At 43.2% G+C, this 10040-nt stretch overlaps 1 protein-coding gene across 1 annotated transcript; it reads right to left on the reverse strand.

Annotated features, from left to right (window-relative positions):
• Window positions 1-1144: 1144 nt before the first annotated feature.
• On the reverse strand, window positions 1145-5814 carry csrnp3 (cysteine-serine-rich nuclear protein 3). Its single transcript, XM_070838084.1, has 4 exons — window positions 5652-5814; window positions 2982-3241; window positions 2524-2820; window positions 1145-2317 (listed from the first exon to the last, which is right to left on the reverse strand). The coding sequence occupies exons 1-4, from the start codon at window positions 5812-5814 to the stop codon at window positions 1145-1147; spliced, it is 1893 nt and encodes a 630-aa protein (XP_070694185.1).
• Window positions 5815-10040: the final 4226 nt, after the last annotated feature.

The following is a 10040-nucleotide window of genomic DNA, read 5'->3' on the forward strand; positions in this document are numbered from 1 at the left end:
AATAGAATAAATCAACTTGGTTATTGGATCCACATAAATAAACATCTTAGTAAGTAGACAGTGGAATGTAGCTTACAAAGCATTCAAAAGCAGAAATCCAATAACCAGTTAATTTTTTGAAATACTGACACATTGTTTTGGGTCAATATTTTGTCTCCAGATCGTTAATGGAGACTGATTACTGATGATTTTTAAAATGAAGCCTATTATGCTAATACTATGGAGCTTCTCATACTTTTGGAGATATGTCAAAGTGCTACTTTATTAATATCCCTGTATCAAAGAAATGCTTCAAAGAATAAATTGCCATTTGTAGTGATACCTGCAAATGATGGTATTCAAGGAGTGAACGGTGGAGAAAAAGAACAAGTGAGGGGTCATATTTTCCCACCATTCAAGTATTAATCAGTTAAAACCAACTGCATGCCACTGGACCCCAACACATAAGTGCAAAAGGCTGTGAATTGATATCTAACATTTTATGCTATTGACATTGTATTCCAAACATACAAATAAGAATTCAGGCTTTTTCATGCTTTTCTAAACCATAGAAAAGCATATAATAGTGACAAAAAGAAGAGAGATGTACATTATGTATACAATACAGCTTCATATAAAACAATGGCAATTTTTTTCCCTAAATGTCACTGAGGTTCCCAAAACAGCATGCGTATTGTTATCAAAACATTTACAATATATAAGTATACACATAATTCAGAAACAATAAATAAACTGACAATAAACCTTTTTTTGCACATTTGACACATACAATAGACATAGAAAAGTTCCATCTACAGTACAATATCTGCTTAAAACTATAACTTTACGTCTGAAATTACTAGATACATTGCACAGCATAACATAACTGGCGTTTTAAAATGGTTTTGATCTGCTCCGTCTTGCAGTTAAGCGCACACTGCAGTGGAGAAACCCTCAGCAGCGAATGATTCCTCAAAAACACTTCCATCATGAACCTATGGGTTTATAGTTACAGATGAAAATGTACTACGGTGCTGCAAATTGCCTTGTAATTTAAGGTCAGATAATGAAAAAAAAGGCCATGATTATGTTCCTTTAAAATGCCACCCGGTCAGGCTCAAGTTAAGACGTAATAATGAAAGAACACTTCAAAAGGTGAGGCCCACTAAACGGCCGTGACCTCGGGGCAATGGTCCGGTAAAGGGAGGTTCTTAGTATTGTTTGCTAGTAAGGTCAGGTCAGAATGTCCATTAACACTGGACTCTTGCTGTGGCTGCTCAGCTGTCAAACATGAGCTGTGGCTGCTGTAGGAACCCTGGGTGTTATTGTTCAGGTTCAGGTAGTTTTGAAACTGTGTCTGGTTCTGGTTGTCAGGCTGCTCCACTAACGCTGCTTTGGACAACACCTTCTCCTGATCAGGCGTGTAGCAGGTCAAGGGGGTGGCAGAAGCGCCATTGGTCAGCGTGAAATGGTGATTTGCAGTGTATTGCTCCTCAGCTTGATTCGAGTAGTCTGTGTACTGCTCAGCAGACATGTTGAATGGTCCTTGGGGCACGCTGCCGTTGGTCGTGCTGACTGGATCTTGGAATGCTAAGGCTTCCCCGTAGGGCTCGCTGGGTTGGCTGGTTTGTCCATTAGTGACGGCACTGGAGCTCCCCAGCTGATAGTACTCAGCTGAAGAGGAGTTCATTGAATAGGTGTTTCCGTTCATGTGGTTGTCATGCGCCACAGAGCCATCACTGTAACACAGCACAGAGGACAGGGGGACCACTTCAGTGTGAGACACCGATGGGGCTGTCATGTCGTCCTGAAAGCTCTCACACTTCTCCTCCTCCTCCTCCTCTTCCTCCTCCTCCTCCTCCTCATCGTCCTCCTCGTCCTCAGAGTCGCTGTTCGCTAAGCTCTGGGTGCTCGAGTCAGACAGTCCGCTGCAAACACTGCTGCTATCCTCCTCATCCTCGTCGTCTTCTTCATTCTCTTCTTCTTCCTCCTCCTCGTCCTCTTCATCTTCTTCCTCCTCTTCGTCATCTAGCGGATCCTCCATCTCGTCTGCAGCCTGCAGGTGCATGCCGGCCGCCTGCGGAACAGCGTCTGACAGAGAGTACTCCAACCTGTGCTGGGACTGAACGAGAGAGTTTCCGTTTCCCAGGTCGTTAGTTTCGCTACGGTAACCATTGGTGGGGGACGCCTGCTGCTGCTCACGGCTCTTCTCCAGCTCGAGCTTCATTATGGTGTGCAAGAAGTGGGTCCGAACACGGATAGGATTAAACTCCACTCTCCCAGTTGAATTGCTGCAGCCCTCTTTTGTGCAGCCACATGGAAATGACATACGGTCCACCTAAAGAAAAGAAAACATAACATTCACGATGCCATTTATTTTATTTCAAACAGATGACCTCATGTGATAGTTACATGATTAACTCAAATAATTAAGGTATGTTCTTCAATATACTGTATCAGTCATTGATCCCTTCTATTTAAATGTACAGTATCTTTCTCTGTTTGCAAAGATAAAACTGAAGGCGTGCGTGTCATGGGATTTACCTGGCACTTTATCCCAGCGATGCTGCAGGCACATGTCTCTGGGTCACAAAAGACTCTGCAATCACAGCCGCAGTCCTCTCTGGACATCCGGATAGCCCGCAGTTCATGTTTCTCTTCCACGTCAATCTTCTTTACTCCAGAGGAGCGCAGCAGTGCCCGGCGCTTTTTAGTGGTAAGAGGCTGCAGGAAGAAGTACTCATCTACCTCTGTGTTGTCGAGATCGATGTCATCATCAGAGATGTCCTCTGCCGTGAGCGTGTTGGCCTCCTCAGACTCCACTGTGCCGTTCTTAGTCAGCTGAAAACAAGAACAATAAAATTAGACCCAGCTTTTCAGATTCTTTGCATATTTGATACTGATATCTGCTCAATAATGCTTATAAATTCCTTTGTACAGAAATATTTACAGCTACGATTTTATAGAGATACAGATTAAGATTTAGTAAATTAAGCATTTACTTTAAGCTTGATTGAGTTGAGTTTCTCCTCCTTCAGGTGATCTCTAAGCATGTCTCTGTGAATCCTCTCCTGCTCCAGGGCAAATTCACCCAGCGAGTACTGTCTGATCCAGCTGTGCCTGTTGGACATGCCCAACGTGCTGCCTCCCTGGCTGGGCACACTGGTGAAGCCCTGCCGTCGGCTGAAGTAGTACACTGTCACATTCTCAAAATGCACCCTCCTCGTCCGCAGGCGCTTCTCTCTCTTCAATATCGAGTCAGCTGCAGAGGAAAATAGGGGTGTTCAAGAAAGTGGTACATTGCATTTACGTGTCATCTTGATTGTAAACTGGTTGTGATAATTTGTTAATCCAATGTGGAAAGAATTAAAGCCCCACACAGCTGTGTCAAGAGCACTTTCAGCAGTTTTTTTTTTTCAATCATTTATACATTCTTTCATGTTGGAGTAGAACAGTTTTATAGCCATTTAAAGCCTGTTAAGATAAGTGGCATTTTTATGGCAAAATGTGGGACACAGACTTGCTCACAGTATTGTCCTTAAATGCCTAAAATATTAGGAATTCTTTCTTGCCAGCTTTTCAGCAAGCTTCTACATATCTTTGCACAGCTTTGTGGGGAAGGATTTCATCACATCTCTGTGCTTCCGCTTGGCATGCCAGTCCTCAGTGTGTCTTTTTAAGGAGAGCTCTACAAGAGGGAGGGGCAGAGAGGAGGGCAACGGTGGAGCATAAATAATCCCCTGCCTGGCCCAGAGATGAAGAGTGCTGGTTCACAGAAGCAGTGTTCCCAGCGTTCACCCTGTATCAGACAGACAGGACAAATAGAAACCATCTGGTTCCAACAGCTCTCCACCCCACGCAAGAGGGACAATGCATTTCATTACAGATGTAGAGCTGTCAGACTGAGGCTACAGAGCAGAGCCGACTCTCATTATCTACAAAAAGAAATGCAAACAGCTATCAGCTTGTTTTAGGTGTCAAAACAGTTAACAGATGTTAAGGTCTATGCAATCAGCTTTTTTGACGATGTCTATATTAAAGCTTATAAGAGATAAACATGTACCACTCATTTTTAACAGTTTTGCAAGCTATAACCAGCAAGAGTTCCTTTATCCTTTTGTAGACTCCAGATTCAGACCTGAATATTTCTTAGACAGTAAAAAAACAGATTACTGCACACACGATTATTCTCTCCTCTCCCTAACTCAGCAGCACGGGATGTAAAACCACTTAGGACTTAATTGTTTCATCTCTCTGCCTGCCAAGACAGTCAGTCAGTGTACATGCACATGTCACTTCACAGGAGAGAAGTCTTCATGGTGCACAGCTCCCTTGTTGCTGTTAGCTACCAGCAGCTGCAGCTGACACAGAGGCCAAGCTGAGCCTCGAGGGGAGCAGCAGCTCCCTACTCATTCACACACATAGAAACATACATTTAGAGTTGACTTTGCCATTAATTAAAAGAAATAACAATAATGAAATCTTGTTTTGTTTAGTTGGTTAAAATTGTGCACACATGATGCTCAAACGTGACTTCTTTCTTTTGTTCTGTAAGAATTTCATTATGAGGATTCTTTGGCACCGAGTATCTGGATGCTTTCAAAATCCCCCGAAAGGATTAACAAAAGACAACTGTATTATCTGTTTCACTCACAGTCTGCCTCATCCTTTAGACATTAAGATTCACATGAGAACTGTCTTACTTATTAGTGATGATTTCAGTGTCCTTTTGAACCTGCAGAGGAGACGCATCTTTTGTGGTTGGTTTATCTTCGATTAAGACTGCATTCTTTAATACCAAGTCAGTTCAAGCAAGGAATTACCGTGGAGTCTCTCCGACGCAGACCTCTGTAAGCTTCACAGATTCTTAGCTGTGACCTTATCTCAGTAAACTAAACTGGTCTGCAGATATGCAGCTCTTTCTCCATTTTAGTAATCTTGCATCGAGCCACTGTTAACATTTTTTTAATCTTAGCTACAGATGGAACAATTAATCAATTAGTTGATCACAAGCAAATTTATCCCCAGCTATTCAGAAGATTGATGAAGTCATTTTTCAAGAAAAGTGCCCTTGACGGTTTCAACTTCGTAAATTTGCAGCTTTTTTCCTTTTCGTTTCTTGAAAACTGAATATTTTTCTTCATATCTAATTATGAGTGAGCATTTGCTCCTCTTTTTGTTTACGCAAAAACACACTGCACCCTCCGCTAATAATTTTGTGTTCTTAGAGAGTGGCACATTTACATGCGTGCTCCAACAGTGTTGCACACACACAGCTTGAGACTGCATCAGCTCATTCATCTGGCTGGGCCTATACACTGATGCTGTTCCTAATGAGGGAGGCTGCATGCATCCTTCCCCTTTATTACAGCACTACACTCTTAGCATCACTCAGCCTCCTTCTCCTCGCTTCTCCTCTGCACAGCTATGACTGTAAATTCATATCACACTCCCTTATCAACAGACATGCAGATTTGCTTTCTTTTACCTGCATCCTGTGTTGGTTGTGAGCTACAAAATCAGGCTGTCTCTCAGTGTTATTTTCCATCTTGATTAAAAATCCCTTCAAGTGCTATAGCTTTGTTTCCCTTGATGACATTAATCTTCCTGTCAATAGCACACCTTAGCCACACAGAGAACAATGCACGGATTTAAAAGGCACAGGCACTCACGGGTGAAAGGGCCTGAAGCAGAGGGGTTGACACTGTCACTGCTATCCCCACTCTCACTGCAGGAGACCTCATCATCAGACTCCCGCAAGGAAGAGCACGGGGAGGAGGAGGCTTCCACCTCCTCAAATTTCCTCTTCAGTATTCCACTCATGGTCCGCCGCATCTGCACCTGAAACCCAAAGACAGCAGAGGGGCCACATTATTTAATATCCAGTTTAGGGCCTTCATAATCCTCAACACACTCAATTAGCAATGAGACCCAGACTACCCCCTCCTCCCTTCACACACACACACACACACACACACACAATCGCTCCTGCCGCTATCCCAGCTCCCAGGCATTCCCTAGGCGATTGATCACCTTGGCACAAAGGAGCTGAGATGGAAGGAGAAAGCTGCTAATTACATACTACATCTGCCTTACAGGAAGTTCATTCCACTGTCTTTGATGGAGAGGCTGGAGAAAAAAGGACTGGATCACTGCTACCAGTCAGGACAATATGTATATATGTATTATGCACAATATATTACAAAAATGGTTACATTTTAATTGCTGCTACACATAGAAAGCACAGAAAATATAGAAAAAATATCCCCTAGCTTGATATTTATAACACTGCATCTTTTTCTAAACAAGAATGCAACAAATTCAGACATGCAGAGGTATGTTGTATGAAATATATAGTACAGCTGTCATGTTTATGTGGAAACATGTTCATTTATAGAAGAGCACACACATGCCGATGTACATTTCTATTTCTGGATTGTGGCAAAAATCTGCACAACACAAAGTGCTTTGTACATGTGCCACACATCATGCGGCACTAGAGGAGGAATAGGTGGAGATGTTGTTGACAGCATAATGAGTGACATCCTGTACTTCTGTAATGAGCCTCAGTTGGGTCAGATGCTTCCTACAGAAAAAAAGGCCTCAGGTGGATGCAGCTACAGTAACTGCAGAGCAGAGTAAAAAAAAAAAAAGCTACACAGTGAGCAGAAATGGACCAATAAATGCTCTCACTGCTACAGACCTTTCAGTGATAACTACAATTAAATCGTGCCACGATAATAATGTTTATAAGAGTATTGGCTGTTAAATCGGGTACAGCAAAATAAATCAGAAACTGTCTTCGTATGCGTAGCTAAATGTTTGTGTTAGGTTATGGCACTTCATACAGAGGCTGTTGTAACAGAAGTGTTAGAGACCACTTCAATGTCAATTGAGAGGGGCCATTAACTCCCTCTGACTGATGATGCAATTAGACAAATAAGCAAGAACAAGCTCATCAGTCAGCTACACTAAAACTGATCGGCACAGTAACTGTCAAACAGTATTTTATTTTGAGTACTGTTTTTTCCCTTTGAATAATATCCTGTCATTACTCTTTCATATGTAATTGACTGTAATATTGTAGGACTTGTTTAATCTTAATCACTAATCATAATATTTCACATTGTTTAAAATGTAGTTCTTTAATGTATCTAGCTGAAGAGCCTTGTGTCCCTCATTTTAACAGCAGCAGCCGAGGCGTCATGACACATTTTAAAATAAACCCAATAACACAACAGTGCTGCTGTAGCACAGGAAGGATTGCAATGACTGGCAGCTTTTCCCTCACTGCTTTCTCTCTTGGAAACTGGAATCAGTAAAGACAGCATGCATCTTCACCCAGTCCCACTCTGTGTATCTGCCAGAGCAGCTTGTGGGGGAGTTCCATTCACAGACAGCCACAGTGTTTCATCTGGGCTCTGCTATCAAGTCATTACAGATGCAAATGCTGCCTGAGAGACATGCTGCCTGAAAGAAAGAGGTGCAACCCAGAGAGGACTAGAGCTGCCAGCAAGAGGGTCATTGTTCCCCGGGGGCTGTGCTTGTTCAGTGCGGTGACATGGCACCGCCAGCATTTGGCCAACCTCCAGAGTCAATAACTCTACCTACAACTAAGGAATGTGAGGCATCCTCCGTCTGGGAGGAAGTGGAGCAGAGAGGAGTCTGTCAGGGCAGGAAAAAATTATATTAATTTGGAAGCGAAATCTGAAACAAGCTGTATCCTGAGCAACAGTTAACCATCTTTTAGATTCTGAAAAGCCAATAACTAAACTGGATGACAAGAACCCATCAATCTTATTTCTCTTCTGAACGATTAGGACATTAACTAATGAGCTACTACTGAAATATATTAAATTAGTCTTGTGAGATTTAAAATGTTGATCCACAGAAGCTGCTAAGCTCACATCAATACAGTGAGGAAACATTTCTATTTCACAATCCACTTCATGTGTTGGCAAACAGGAGTGGAAATTTCCACCAGAAATGACCTGAGCAATTTCAGTACAGTTCCTAGCGAGGGTCCTAATTAGACACCCTTGTTGGAAACCAATTCGTATGCTTAGTCCTCAGCTGATGCTGCACTAGGCTTTGATAACAAAAATGGTTTCCATGGAGATTCTAATGTACTCTACTTGTGCTTTCCCATATCACAGTGTTTCCAGTATTACATACTGTGGCTCTTCATACTAAAGCCTAGACCACATTAAGTTAATCTCTAAGCAAATGATGTTTATACATTTATCACAGTTCCTTTCTCGGATCAATGCATTACTAGTTCATTTGCAATCCTTTATGGCAGCATGAAAAGTTACAATCTTAACACTGGATGAGCATGACACCATAAACCACAGAGCTGTGGGTAATCTAGGGTGAACCTCTTTCATCATGGCTAAATAAAAAAACATAGAATGTTGCTCCTCTCCAACAGCTCTTTCTTTGTCTTCACTGTTGCCATACCACTAATCATGGCTGGGCAGCACACACTGTGGTACAAGGGAGAAAATCCCAGAGAAAATAATGCAGCAAAAAGCCAGCTTGGAAAGCCCCTCCCTGTGTTTGCCTCTCTGTGAACACACGTCAACTGTGGAAACCAACTCTTTTTCTTAATCAACAGTGCGCACAGCACTGTAGCACACTTGCATTGTGAATGTAATTATTCTCCCCCCCTCCTCATCATTCACGAGGTTCCCACAATCACAATAAATTGAATTGACAACACAAGGCTCACAACTCTCATCCCGAGTGATGCCAACAAGCCTATGGCATCTGGAGCAAGTCATGACACATCAGTCCTCCGATGACCAGATTACACCTCTCTGTGTGTGCCGGCCCTCACAGGAACAACTGACCTGTATCCACTGGCAGACTGTGACTCCTCTCACCTCTTCTCCCAGCAGCACAGCCACACAATCATAAATGTAGCTATTCAAAAAGGAGGTGAAACATGAAGAATGAAGAGGTTCCCATTTTGTTTCAGTCCACTGACTTGCAGCGACCCCTGAGCTCCACGGGCATGAGAAAAAAAGGTGCAGGAGAGGGAGAGCTACTTGTAATTTTCCAGCTCTGACTGCACTGTCGGTACCATATGCTTTATTGTTGCAAGCCGACAGGCTTTCTCACTTAAACTCCCCGTCTATCACTGTGTTTCTCTCTCTTTCTCTCTCTCTCTCTTTCTCTCTTTGGCCACACAAAGGCTCATTAGCTGCAGCCGGCTGAAAGGCAGGAGCCTGACTGGAGCAGAGCAGAGGCAGCCTGTGAGATCACATGGGTGGGATGTCTGAGAGAGAGAGAGTCAGGCGTGCCTCTGCTCCTGCTGTCTGCAGATATTTTTACCAACATGAGCTGGGGAAGGGGGGCGAGTAGGGGGGAGGAGGAGGGAGAGGTATGGGTGAGGGGGGTCAGAAAAAGGGAGAAAGACAGAATGCTGGAGAAATGGATGTAGGGGGGGTGTGAGAGATGCAGGGCAGTGGGAAAAGAGCTGGTTGGGGGGGTGGGGGGTTTAACAGAGATTCAGAGAGGAGCAGATTCAGAGGGAAATAATAAAGGGGAGGGGGAGAAAGAGAAAGAGGTGGAGTGAGATAGAGTGGGGAGGTGGCAAGGGGAGAGAATGGAGAAAAGAAAAGGAAAAGGGGAAACATCTGATGCCAAGATCAACACAATAAGAGAGCACAAAACTACAAAAGGAAAACTTAAAGGACCTATACAGACAATAAAATCCAGGATAGATCAAACTGCATGAAAGAACATTACACATTGTTTATGTAAAACATTGGTAAAACTGGCAATGCACAAAAAAATAGCATAAGAAAATCTGAACATACACCTGGAAGAGGTTGTCAAGAAAATAGAACAAATTTGTCACCAGTGCGGTCCCAACACTTCCTGTGCCAGGAAGTTCTGTAGAGTTAGTGGGGCCTCAGCTTGTGCAGTAAGAGAGCCATTATATCATTCTTGCACTCATCTGGATGGGGAGTCGCTTCCTATAGGGGACGTGGACAGCCACCTCGGGCACCACCCAGAGGGGGGCGCCAAAATCGAATACAACAGAAAATAGCACC

The sequence above is a fragment of the Pempheris klunzingeri genome, chromosome 10 (genome assembly GCF_042242105.1).
Source record: "Pempheris klunzingeri isolate RE-2024b chromosome 10, fPemKlu1.hap1, whole genome shotgun sequence".
Lineage (NCBI taxonomy): Eukaryota > Metazoa > Chordata > Actinopteri > Acropomatiformes > Pempheridae > Pempheris > Pempheris klunzingeri.

What these genes read in the sequence shown, in the direction of transcription:
- csrnp3 (XM_070838084.1), bottom strand. Translation starts at nt 5,814, where the DNA reads ATGCGGCGGACCATGAGTGGAATACTGAAGAGGAAATTTGAGGAGGTG. An exon ending in TCAACTCAATCAAGCTTAAA is followed by an intron (nt 2,821 to 2,981) that starts GTAAATGCTTAA and finishes TCTTGTTTTCAG; the next exon opens with CTGACTAAGAACGGCACAGT. An exon ending in TCGCTGGGATAAAGTGCCAG is followed by an intron (nt 2,318 to 2,523) that starts GTAAATCCCATG and finishes TCTTTTCTTTAG; the next exon opens with GTGGACCGTATGTCATTTCC.